Below are 13,246 nucleotides of genomic sequence, written 5' to 3'. Positions count from 1 at the left end.
GGGTTTCTTTTCACCTCTCCCTTCATTATAGTTTCATAGATGTTAGGGTGAGAAGGGACCTATTAGATCTTCAAGTCCAACCCCCTGCCCTGAGCAGTAATGAGTGCTGGGGTCAGATGACCCCAGCCAGGTGTCTGTCCAATATCCTTTTAAACACCTCCAAGGAAGAGGATAGCACCACCTCCCTTGGAAACTTATTCCACATTTTGGCAATCCTCACTGTAAAGAATTTTTTTCCTGATGTCCAATCTGAATTTGCTCTCTTCCAGTTTGTGGCCAGTATTTCTAGTTACCCTGACAGGTGCCCTGGTAAACATTGTATTCCTTATTCCTTGCTGTCCCCCCGATGAGTTTGTAGGTGGCCACGAGATCACTTCTCAGCCTCCTCTTGCAGAGGCTGAAGAGGTTCAGGTCTCCCAACTGGTCCACACAGGGTTTTTTCTGTAGGTCTTTAATCAGATGAGTCGCCCTCCTCTGAACCCTTCCAGGCCATCCACATCCCTCCCAAAGTGTGGCACCCAAAACTGGATGCAGTACTCCATCTGCGGCCTAACCAATGCCACATAGAGGGGAAGTATCACCTCCCTAGACTTTTTGTGATGCACTTATGCAAGAAAGCGATTAGATTTACTTATTACCTCATCATACTGGTGACTCATGTTCATTCTGGAGTCGACTATGACTCCGAACACAGTTGTGCCTAGAGTGGTACCTCCCAGGCTGTAGGAGTGTTGATGATTCTTCCTCCCCAGGTGCAACACATGACACTTATCCTTGTTAAACTGCATCCTATTCTGTTTGGCTCATTTCCCCAGCCTGTCCAAATCAGCCTGGATTCACTCCCTGCCATCTAGTTTGTGTGCCTCCCCCACATAGCTTGGTATCATCAGCAAACTTGGACAGGGTGCTTTCTACTCCCTCGTCCACATCACTAATGAAGATATTGAATAGTACCGGTCCCAGGACAGGGCCTTGGGGGACTCTGTTGCCGACATTTCTCCAGGTAGAAACTGACCGGTCCACCACCACTCTCTGGGTGCATCCCATAAGCCAATTTTTTACCCACTGGACTGTGTAATAATCTACATTGCAACTGTTTAGTTTATTTATAAGAATTGGGTATCACACTGTGTCAAAAGCCTTTTAAAAATCTAAGTAAATAACATCTACCTCTATTCCTTCATCCAAGCATTTTGTGACCCGGTTGTAAAGTGAAACCAGGTTATTCCGGCAGGATCTCCCTGCTATGAACCCATGCTGATTGATTGCCCCTTAGCATCATTTTACCTGCTGGTTCCCCACAAATGTAATCCTTAACAATTTTCTCAAAGGTCTTCCTAAGGGTGGAGGGGAGACTAACTGGGCTATAGTTACCCGGTTCCTCCTTCCTCCCCTTCTTGAAAACAGGGACCACAATGGCCCTTTTCCAATCCTCCGGGGCCTGTCCTGTGCACCATAAGTGCTCGAACAGTTGTGCCAGGGGCTCCGCTATGACTCCAGCTAATTCCCTAAGTACCCTAGAATGAAGATCATCAGGACCTGTTGACTTAAATACATTCTACCCCTCCAGTACCCCTTTACTAGGTCAGCTTGGACAGTTGGTGGGTTCGTATTTATACTGGGCTTACCTAAGGTCCCAATGGGATGCGTATTTGTATTCATGTCCAGGAACATGGATGCAAAGAAATAATTTAGAAGCTCTGCTTTGGCCATCCTATCTGTTACCAGTTGCTGTAGTTTATCCTGAAGGGGCCCTAAGTTATTCCGTACCTTCTGTTTGCTGCCTATGTACTTAAAAAATGACTTTTTGTTATCCTTAACTTTTGCTGCCAGCCTAAGCTCTATTTCTGCTTTGGCTCTCCTCACTGTTTCCCTGCAAGCTCGAGCCAAGCAGGTATACTCCTCCTTGGTGGCAGCCCCCTGCTTCCACAGCCTGTAGGCCTCTTTTTTTTTTCCCTCCAGCCTCTCTTGGATTTCCCTGCTCCACCAAGAGGGTTTCTTTGCTTTTTTTCCCCCCTTTGTGTGTACTGGGATGGTCCTTTTCTGTGCCTGCAGGATTAGTCCCTTGAGAAAGCCCACCCTTCCTAGACTCCCATCTCTCCAAGGCTTTTACTAGTCAGTCCGTCCCTAACTAATGTCCTAAGCTTGTTGAAGTTGGCCTTCCTTACGTCTAGCACTTCCACCCTAGTAGTTATCTTCCCCAGCTTTCTCCAGATAGTGAACCCGATCCATAGGTGGTCAGTATCCCCTAGGTTATCTTGCACCTGCAAATCCCCCACCAAGTCATCCCCTGTGGCCAGTACCAAGTCTAGTAAGGCATTTTCCCTAGTGGGAATGCAAACATCCTGTGATAGGTAAAGGTCCTGTAAGGAGGTTAGAAACTTTCATGAATGGGCAGATATGGCTGCCTGTTTCTCCCAGCAGATGTCTGGGAAGTTAAAGTCACCCATCATGACCAGGTCCTTTGAGCGCGCTGCCTCTGAGAGCTGTCTCGAGAATTCTAGGCCTAACTCATTCCCACGGTGTGGGGGTCTGTAGTAGACCCCCACTACCAAGTCCCTTTCACCCCCACCCCCCTGTAACCTGACCCATAGTACCTCAATTTGCCCTTCTTCCTGGCCCAAATTAACTATGGAAGATGTATATTGCTCCTTAACATAGAGAGCAACTCACCCAACCCCTTTTTCCTGTACAGCCTGTAGCCCTCAATGTCCACTGCCCAGTCATGGGTAGGATCCCACCAAGTTTCTGTTAGCCCAACCAGGTCTAATGCTTTATTAACAAGCAGAAGTGCAAGTTCCTTCTGCTTGTTCCCCATGATCCTAGCTTTAGTATAGAGGCATCTAAGCCCCACAGTAGATGCTGTTGCTGCTTCCCCATTCTGATGCTTAGCAGGGCCATTGGTACTTACTTGGACTGTTCCAGCACCTGGCTTGAGGTTCATTGTTCCTGCCTCTTCCTGTCAACATCCCCACCCCCTGATGAACCTAGTTTAAAGCCTGGCATAGGAGATCAACCAACCTATAAGAGAAAAGACTCTTACCTCTTGGAGAGAGATGTAGCCCATCTTGCTCAAACAATGCCTTATCCTGGAAGTGCAGGTAGTGGTCAAGGTATCCAAACCCCACACAATGGCACCAGCTCCAAAGCTGTGAGTTGACTTCTCTAATGCAATTGCTCTGGTGCTGTACTTGACTGCTGACTGGTAGGATGGATGAGAAGACCACCTATGCCCCCGATCCTCTAAGCCAGGCTCCCAGCACCATGTAGTCACTCATGACCCCACCTGGACTACTCCGTGCTGCGTCATTCATTCCCACATGGATGAGAACCATGGGATAGTAGTCGGAGAGTCTAATCAGGTCTGGAATCCTCGTTGTGACATCTCGAATCCGGGCTCTGGGCAGGCAGCATGTTTCCTGTACTGTGGGATCCGGATGGCAGATGGCTCCCTCTGTTCCTCTCAGGAGGGAGTCACCCACCACGATGACCTGATGTCTTCTCCTCCGGCTGCACAGCTCTCTCTTAGTAGTGGCTGGTGCTTGGTAGTGGCTGTGGCAGCAGCCTCCACTGCTGCGCTCTCTGCCAGTGATTCCAGGGCCTTGTATCTGTTCTCCACGTGCACTGAGGTAGTCACCCTGGCCTTACGACATCTATCCCCTGAGATGACTGTCTGCCATCAGGCCACATTGACTCCTTCCTATGTCTCCTTCCCTCCAGGTGTGTGAATCCATCAATCTCCTCCTCAATCGTCCTGATACCCTGCAGCCTGCTCACCTCTGTCTGGAGTTCCATCACCTGCCCCTCCAGGGCCTCAGTCTGGGCACATGTGGGGCAGGTGAAAGGAGTCCCAGCCCTCCCTCCCTCTACCCCCGGGCCCTCAAGGGCCCACCAAGCACCCCATGCAGGCAGGAGGTCTGGGTGCCACCGGCCCACCCAATGGCTTCATCTGGGTGGAGACCTCAGTGGAGCCCTGGGTGGGAGGCAGCATCAAGGCAGGGTCCCTGGCTGCACTCTGAGTCACCACTCCCATTAAAGACCCTCATGTGCACTCACCTGACAACTCTGATGACTCTGTCCAAAGCCGCTGACTCTGATGCGTGGAGTCTCAGGCCCTTCCTGCGTGAACTCTTGTGCAAACTCCAGCGTGCCCTTGAAGAGTGTGCCTGTTTACCTGGCCTGTTCGCCCAGCTCAGGAGCATGGCTCCTGCCTGGCGCATCTAAGTAGAAGTGGGAGGGGAGGAAAACCCTTTCCCAGTGCCCTACAGCTGGCCTGGCTCAGTTCTCCCTTCCCTCTCCCTGCCCGGCTTACCTTTTTGCTGCTGCTGGCTTCTCACTCCTCGCTGCTCCACTTGGTGGGGTTGGGGGAGCCGAGGGCACACGTGCACTGGTGCACACATGCGTTCACAGGACCATACCCAACTATATCATCCCATCCAAGGCTTTGTCTACCCAGGCCTCCAAGGATAGAGAGTCCACAGCCTCACTGGGTAGCCTGTTGCAGTGCTCTACTACCCTCCTTGTGAGAGGTTTTTTTTCCTAATATTTAACCTAAACTTCTCTTCCTGCAACTTGAGACCATTGCTCCTTGTCCTGTCATCTGCCACCACTGAGAACAATCTAGCTCCACATCCTTCAGGTAGTTAAAGACTGCTATTAAATCCCCTCTCAGTCTTCTCTTCTCCATACTAAATAAGCCCAGTTCCCTCAGACTCTCCTCAGAAGTCATACGTCCCAGCCCCAGAATCATTTTCATTGCCATCAACTGTTCTTTCCAATTTGTCCACATCCTTTCTGTACTGGGTGGTCCAGAATTGGACACAGTGTTCCAGATGTAGTTTCACTAGTGATGAATAGAGGGGAAGAATCACTTCCCTCAGTCTGCTGGCAATAGTCCTACATATGCAGCTCAGTATGCCTTTCTTTGCAACAAGGGCACACTGGCTCCTATTATTGTCCACTGTAACCCCTAGGTCCTTTTCTGCAGAGATGGTACATAGTCAGTTGGCCCCCAGACTGTATCAATGCATGGGATTGTTCTGTCCTAAGTGCATGATTTGCACTTGTCCATGTTGGAACTTCATGACATTTCTTTCGGTCCAGTCTTCCAATTTGAGGTCACTCTGAACCCAGGCCTACCTTCCAGCATATCTACTACTCTCCCCAGTTTGGTGCCTTGCACAAACTTATTGAGGGTGCACTTCATCCCATCTTCCAAGTCATTGTTAAAAATATCGAAAAAAACTGGCCCCAGGACCGATCCCTTGGGCATTCCACTTGAAATTGGCTGCCAACTAGGCATCGAGCCATTGCCTACTACCTTTTGAGCCCAATGATACAGCCAGTTTTCTATCCAACTTAGAGTCCACCCATTCAACCTGTACTTCCTTAGCTTACTTGTGAGAATGTTGAGGGAGACCATATCAAGGACCTTGCTAAAGTCAAGGTATATCACTTTCATGCCTCTTCCTCCATCCAGAGAAACAGCCCTTTCATCATAGAAGGCCATCGAGTTGGTCTGGCATGATTTGTCCTTGGTAAATACATGCTAACTGTTCCTAATCACCTTCTTCTCCTCCAAGTGCTTAGAAATGGATTCCTTGAGGACCTGCCCCATGATTTTTCCAGGGACTGAGGTGAGGCTGACCAGTCTGTAGTTCCCTGGATCCTCCTCCTTCTCTTTCTTAAAGATGGGCACTATATTTGCCCTTTTCCAGTCATCTGGGACTTCTCCCAACTGCCCTGAGTTTTCAAAGATAATGGCCACCAACTCTGCAGTCACATCATCCAGCTCCCTAAGCACTTTGGGTGCATCGTGTCCAGCCCCATGGGCTTGTTATACATGTCCAGCTTTTCTGAATAGTCCCTACCCTGTCCTTTTGCCATTGTTAGCTGTTTACCTCCTCTCTAGACTGTGCTGCCAGGTACAGTAGCCTGGAAGGTGGCCTTGCCCGTGAAGAATTAGGTGAAAAAGGCATCAAGTACTTCATCTGTCACTAAGTTGCCTCCCCCATTCAGTAAGGGACCCACACTTTCCCTGATCTTTTTCTTGTTGCTGACATACTTCTATAGATGCTTCTTGTTACCCTTTATGTCCCTTGCTAGCTGCAAGGCCAGTTGTGCTTTGTCCTTCCTGATTTCATCTCTGCACGCCCAAGCAGTACTTACATACTTCTCCTGAGTTGTTTGTCTAAGTTTCCACTTCTTGTAAGCTTCCTTTTTGTGTTTCAGCTCACTGAGAAGTTCCCTGCCAAGCTAAGTTTGTCTTGTGCCATTCTTGCTCTTCTTCTTGCGCATTGAGTTTGTTTGTTCCTGTCCCCTCAGTAAGGTTTATTTAAAGTAAAGCCAGCTCTCCTGGACGCCTTTCCCCTCAGACTGGCTTCCCAGGGAATCCTGTCCATCAAGAGTCAGTCTGCTTTTCTGAAGTCCAGGGTCTTTATTTTGCTGCTCTCCTTCCTGTCTTCAGGATCCTGAATGCAGTCATTTCATGGTCACTGGTGCCCAAGTTGCCATCCACTACTACATTCCCCACCAATTCTTCCCTGTTTGTGAGCAACAGATCAAGAAGAGCATGGCCCCTCGTTGGCCTCTCCAACTACAAATTCTGCTCTGGAATTTCACATACTAATTTCAAATACATTTCTGATATCTGTACTGAGTGGAGTTGGTGAATCCACATCTGAAAGAACAATATAGTAAACATAGTATTGCATCCACAAGTGGCAGGGTGACAGCTCCCTGGTTACCAGTGGGGATGGGGAGGGTGAAAGAAACTGGCTTTTTCCACAGCCATGCAATTATGACAGCAGCAGCAATCAAAAGTTTCTGTTGTCCCTGTGTATGGCAGCTGTCTAAGGTGCCTGGTCATGTTGTTCTTCTGCTGGCATTCACAAGCCATGATAAGTTGGTTAATACCATTGGGCCAAACGAGCTCTCAGAGGTGTAAAAGACTTGCAAACAGCCTCAAAGCTGTTTGAAAAAATGTTATTATAGAGGCTTAATAAAAGTGAATACCACAAATCAAAAAAGGCACCAAAACATTCAGCAAAACCCTTGCATGGTTTAATAGCAATGTTAGGGTTTTGAAAGGCAAAAAGGCACCAAAAAATGGAGGGTGTGTCCAAATGAGGGAAACAGGAGAGCTCACAAGCTCCATTAGGCCAGGTGTAAAAGTGTAATAAGATGGGGGAAAACAAAGTTTGAGAACCATTTAAAAAATGGTGTTAAAGTTAATAATAACAGCTTCTTTAAATGAATCAGTAGGTAGGAAGTCAACTAGAGAATTGGTGGGATCATTAGATGTAAAAAGGTGTACTCAGGGATGATGATGAGGGAGTAGAGAAGCTAAATTTATTCTTTAATTTTTTTTTTACTATAGGAGATATTGGTAGAATTCCCACATCAGATACATTCTTAGCAAATAGTTCCAAAGAGTTGGATCACGTTGAAGTGACAACAGAAATGTGACAGGCCTCCTGCCTCTGTTACATCATTGATGCCCCAGGGGAGCCAGCTGGGGCTTGCTTGGGCCCTCCAGATTACTAACAATCTCCCTACCTCTTCTGCCATGCCTTTGTTTTTGGTCTTTAGTTTGGGAGGCAACCCTCACATCATTGGAGTGGCACCTCAGGTGCTTTTTTCTGCCATGCTCATCACAGGGCTCCTCTGCTTGGGCTAAATTCAGTTTCTTCATGGTTCCTTGCCTCTCTGTTTAGTCAACCGGGCTACTCGCCCCTTAGTTTGGTTTGCCTCAGGGCCTGATAACCCATTTTCAGCTTCCCCAGGCCTGGTAGCCCAATTAGCTTTGCTAGGGCAGACAGCTCCTTGGTGTACTCAAACCTATACTCAAACTCAAAATAGACTATGCACTTCTTAAGAGTATCTGCCACAGTCTTCTTTCTCTCCTTATAGCCATCTATGCCTGGTGGGGTTTTGGCCCCAAATTAGCAACGAGCATAAACTCTCTCCTGTATGCGCACTCCCCACGTGCTCCTCAGTCACAACTGTCACAGTGCCACTGCAAACTCCTTCCCTGAGCACAGCCTGGGCCACAATGCTTTCCTCTGCCCTAGAGCACAGCTTGACTCTTAATTCTGTCCCTTCCCCAAACAACTTTCTTTGCCTTTGTGGCAGGGGCTCCCCATTACCTAATTACCATGGATCCTGGTTTCCCCTTATACAAAATTGAAAATTCTCTAATAAAAAATCACAAATTCTCTAATAAAAACAGGGAATAGCGGGGCTGCATGGAGAAGCTGCTCACCACTGTGAGCTCAGTGCTTCCCTGGTGATGCATCCCCTGCGGACGGGACTGTTTTGAGGAGTGCCACCCCACACCGCTGCCCTCACTACAGCCGCATGCAGGAGGTGCATCACCAGGGCAGTGCAGAGCTTGCAGCAATGAGCAGCTTCTTCATGCAGCTCCACTGTTCCCTGCCATGCCAGGTCACACCCACTGGGCTGTGGAGGCCCCGGGGTAAGGCAGCAGAGTGGGAGCCCACGCCTGCAGCTCGTATCTACCCTGTGCACAGATCGGGGAGGGGAGTATGGGTCCCCACTGCCCCCCTCGGGAGTGCATGCCACAGTGGGGAGATGGCCCCACCCCTACCCCCCAAATGAGCCTCCTGGGGCCCCATCCCACTCCCTGCTGGGGCCCTGCAGCCACGTGTTGCAGCGCCAGGCCCCAAGCCCCATGCAACGCCTGGCTGAGCAGCAGTCCCAGCCCTGCACAGCTCCCTCCCTCCCTACAGGGGCCTCAATCCCCCTCTTCCCCACCCCGCTCTTACCTGTGGGAGCTGCTCTCCAGGCTGCCTGGGTCCATGTGCATGTACATGCACGTGGCTCCCTCTGTCTCACTGCCCTCTTCCTGTTCAATCCCAGCTCCTGCCCGCCTGCAGGGAGCTCATTGTAAAGCTGCCAAATCAGCGGGTTTCTCCGGTAAAATGAGAAATCCAGGTTTGCCTCTGGTAAAAGGCAAAATCTGCTGTTTACTCCATTTTTCCATGGGAAACAGAAAACCCAGATCCCTGCTAATTACACTTGTTGCTATGCTGTTTGTAGCCGTTCAGCTTATGACCTTGTACCTCATGAGCCATCTGGCCTGTAGGAATCAGAAAATAGATGCTCCCCTACTGCCACATTTCCAGACGTGTAGGGATCCTTATGGACTGGATAATGTGCTAGATCAGTGGGTGGAGGTGGCCCAAGCCTGATCCAGGTACATAGGTGCTGGCTAGAGGCAGTGTGGGCTCCAAAAAGGTACTGCAGGCCCCTAGTCTGACTGCACAGGGCTGAGGGAAGTTGTGCAAGGCCCTGAGTGGGGCTAAGGGACATGTTGCAGGGCCTGATCTGGCCCATGGACCAGCCACTGGGATTAGGCATCATTCACCTGAGAGTTCTGAAGGAACTCAAATGTTAAAATAGAGAACTGTTGGCAGTAGTATATACCATTCTGTATCATTAGTCCATGTCAAAAGTCAGTATCAGTGTTGAACATCATTAAGAAGGGAATTGAAAATATCATTATTCTATTTAATAAATCTATGACGTCCTTGCATCTTGAATACTGTGCAGTTCTGGTCTCTGCATCTCAAAAAAAAAAAATATAGTAGAATTAGAAAAGGTGCAGAGAAGGGCAACCAGAATGATTAGGGGTAAGAACAGTTGGCACACCAGGGGAGACTAGAAAGCCTAGGGCCCTTCAGTTTGGGAAGGAGTAGGCTGAGGGTGGTTATGATTAGAGACCTGCTGAATTTGTGGCAGCTGCCCACTGATTTCGGAGGCAGAATGCAGGGTCCAACAGCCATTTCATGGGCATGGTGTGCCACCCTGCCATACCTCTGATAGGCCAGAGGGCCCTAGTATCCCTGCCCCTTGCTGCTGATTGGCTGCAAGGGCTGCCTGTCATAAAGCCCTGTCCCTCACTGCTGGTTGGCAATGAGGCCTGTCCATCATGTGGCCCCACATGCATAAACATATTTTTATTGTGAGTTATTGGTTCAAATTAAAATCCTTCTTTCACAAGTATGTCATTTGATCCTCAGTAATCGCATATCATTTTGATGAATCTCTTGCGTGCTAGTTTAACCTCAAGAATGGCTGATTTTATATGCTAACTCAACACTAATTACATTTAAATTAAATGCATATTTGAAACACTCCATGCTACCAGAAATTTCAGCTATTATGGTTTTGTTGAAGAAAGAAATATTCATAATTCATAACATTCATATTTTCCTAGTGCTTTAAGTTATTTTGTGCAGCAAACTGCCAAAAGGCAAGAAATTATCTGAATTCTGAATAGTCTAGAAGGAAAGACTTGTGAAATGCAATGAAGAGAAAATATTTTAAAACATATACGCCTGTAATTGGTGTTCTGGAAAAAAGAAAATATAAATTTCCCTTACTAACTTTTCTACACAGTATGTGAATTAAATATACATTCTAACAGACATTCTAAAATTCCCAGGGCCAATTTTTTTCTTTCCAATTTGCTGTAATTTTAAAGAATTACCTCTTTTTGTGTGCTCTCAAGAGGAAATGCATTCCCAAAATAAACAACCATTAGGAAAAAAAATCTGTAGAATATAATTATTTAGTTGTTTTTGCAGCAAGTGAATGCAATAAAGTTTGCTTCAGTTGTTTCTGAGAAGCTGATAACTTATGAAATAAAAAAATTCTTGGTTCAAGTACATGGCTGTGATTTTTGTTAAATATTTATCTAGCTTTTTCATGTCCTCATGCTATAAAACAAACCCAGTTTTTCTATTCTTCCCCTTCCCCCCCACCAAAAAGAAAACCTGAAAAAATTTACCATATCTCATGTTAGTACCACTCAGGGTGAAGTTACTTGTTAAATATAGACCAAACTAAGGGGACTTAAAATACACACAACCGTACTTTGAAGCTCATTTATTTATGCTAAATGCCCCCTGAATATCTCAAAGTTATGCCACTTTAGGTGAGGGTTAGCTCTGGATTGTGCTACTTAGCTCTTCAATTGCTATTCAGTTACTGTTACAAGCTTCCCCAATAATAAGAGTCCTGGGACAAAGTACTGTACACCTTGTATGGGAGAAACATTCCCATCTCTTTCCTGAGGTTTGTTGTTATTAATATAAAAAGGAAGGAAGGTAACAAAATGGTAATACGGTGGCCAGTTCAAGCCATTCCACATGTTTGGACTTCCTCAGCTTGCTACCTCTGGACTGTTTAGTCCAACCCTTAATTCCTGTGTAACAGGCCAAAGATAGTTTGGTCACGGCAACAAAGCTTTCAATCATGTTTCATCCCACCTGTGTCCTCCAGGCACTGCTTGATATTGTAAGCCAGGTCAGTCTAAACCAGTGTCTCTAAGATGTACTGTTAAACTCTTTGTGTTTTCATGAGTGGACTTGACCACTTGGTGACTGGCTTACAACAAGCATGTTATATACCTCACTATTCACATCAATGATGAGTATAGCTCAGCATTTTTAACTTTCTACATTTGCTCCTTTACAGCTGTGCTTGAGAGGCCTCTGGATAAAAAGGCTGGTAAGAATTATGGTCCACCTGGCACCAAAAAGCTCATCTACTTCATTGATGATATGAATATGCCTGAAGTAGACACATATGGGACAGTACAGCCCCATACACTCATCAGGCAACACCTGGACTATGGCCACTGGTAGGTAACTTCCTGGGTACCTTTATTCATGATTTCTTTGCTGTTAATCTAGTATTGGGTTTGGCATTTTCTTTTTGAAATCAAATTATTTCCATAACCCTTTGCCTGGCTTAATTGACTGTTTAGCAACAGACATGCTCTTGATGTCTTGGACTAGAGTTCACCTTCAGTTAGAGCCGCTGGGATAAATCTTAGTCATATAGAGCACATCTAAATGAGCAGCCACGTGCGCTTTGTGGTTCCTCAAAGGCTTTTGAGGTGCCACAGAACACACCCCACATACATTAAAAGGTTTTCTGCACTGCATATTTGCAGCACAGAATCAAAATTAGATATTGGGAAATCCCAGAATCTTAAAAAAAGGGTTTAAAAAAACAAAGGGAGCAGCACACATGGCTGCAGCATGTGCCTCTCAAAACTGGGGCCTGGCCAGCCACAGCCACACTCTGGCTGCTGGACAGGCTCTATGCACCCAGATTGTCATCACTGCAGACCTGGGAGGCACCCAGGACTGTAGGTAAGGCTGCTGGGGCCAGCTCAGGTGCTTGCCCCAGCATCCCCTACTGCACCAGGGTAATTTGCCATGTACCAGAGTGCACATGCAGGAGCATTCCCCAAGGACAAGTAGCAGTGGCACAACTATATGCTGTTGCTATTTGTCCCCAGGGAAATGCATGTGCATTCTCATCCGGACATGCCCATACATTCTGTACTTTCTTGTTACTCCTATTCAATAGCAGTTTGCAAGCTTGTTTAATTGTAGACTTTTTATGGACAAGCCTTTGCATCTTATAAATGCTCCCTGATAGAGGTCAAAGAGTAGCACCAGTTATTTGATTAGTATCTGTTTGGTAGGATTTTTACTACTGGATCCTGCATCCCTAATTTAAAAGATCTGTATGATTTTTTTTATTATGAATCAGCAAGAAAGAAAGGTTCCTGACATGAGTAACTTGAAGAAAAAAACTGTTGCAGTATTCTAAAAGATACAGCTTATATTGTTGAAGCCAGTAGCAGCAAGTATACAACACCTCTATAGGGTAATGTTGAGGGAGTCATTGCAGTTTGTTCCCTAGTGTACTTTACAGATCAGGACTATTCCTGCAAACCCTTGGTTTCAGCAAGGGGCTTATTGTGAAGATAAAAAACCCCCAGAGGGATACATGAAAAGAAGCAAAGTGACAAGGAATAGGATTCTTGCTTTGTGGGCTGTGAAAGGGGATGGAAAGGGATGAAGCATATATTAAATAAATCTAAAAGAAGTTATTTAAGTGAGATTTGCTCTCTTCCCTGATTTCCTAACACCTCATTCCATGTTGGCACTGGATTTATGACCCAGATACCTTGTTCCAGGTAGACCCTGTGGCAGAAAGCCACCTTGGTTTCTCCCCAAAATCTCTGCCCTGTGACTATGTGATTAGGGGGGCCAGCACAGAGGATTCACACCTCAGCCTGTCTCTTTAGGTAACCTGAGCTGGCTGCATTCCTGAGGGAGGGGGGAAACCTGCTCCCTCTGCCTACGTGACTGGCATCAGCCACCTGGGTGAGGGGCATCTACCTGGGGAGCTGGAATCTGCC

At 46.9% G+C, this 13,246-nt stretch overlaps 1 protein-coding gene across 1 annotated transcript in view; it reads left to right on the top strand.

The window, feature by feature from the left end:
- The window catches only part of DNAH9 (dynein axonemal heavy chain 9), a 388,028-nt gene that overhangs the window by 118,605 nt on the left and 256,177 nt on the right, over positions 1-13,246 (top strand). The window contains exon 23 of the mRNA XM_019536510.1: positions 11,503-11,668. Coding sequence (XP_019392055.1) covers positions 11,503-11,668 — 166 coding nt within the window. The remainder of the gene's footprint in view (positions 1-11,502; positions 11,669-13,246) is intronic.

This window comes from Crocodylus porosus, unplaced genomic scaffold (genome assembly GCF_001723895.1).
Source record: "Crocodylus porosus isolate Cpor-Errol unplaced genomic scaffold, CroPor_comp1, whole genome shotgun sequence".
Taxonomy (NCBI): Eukaryota; Metazoa; Chordata; order Crocodylia; family Crocodylidae; genus Crocodylus; species Crocodylus porosus.
Note: the sequence above shows the minus strand (reverse complement) of the source record. Positions and strands in the feature narration are given on the sequence as shown.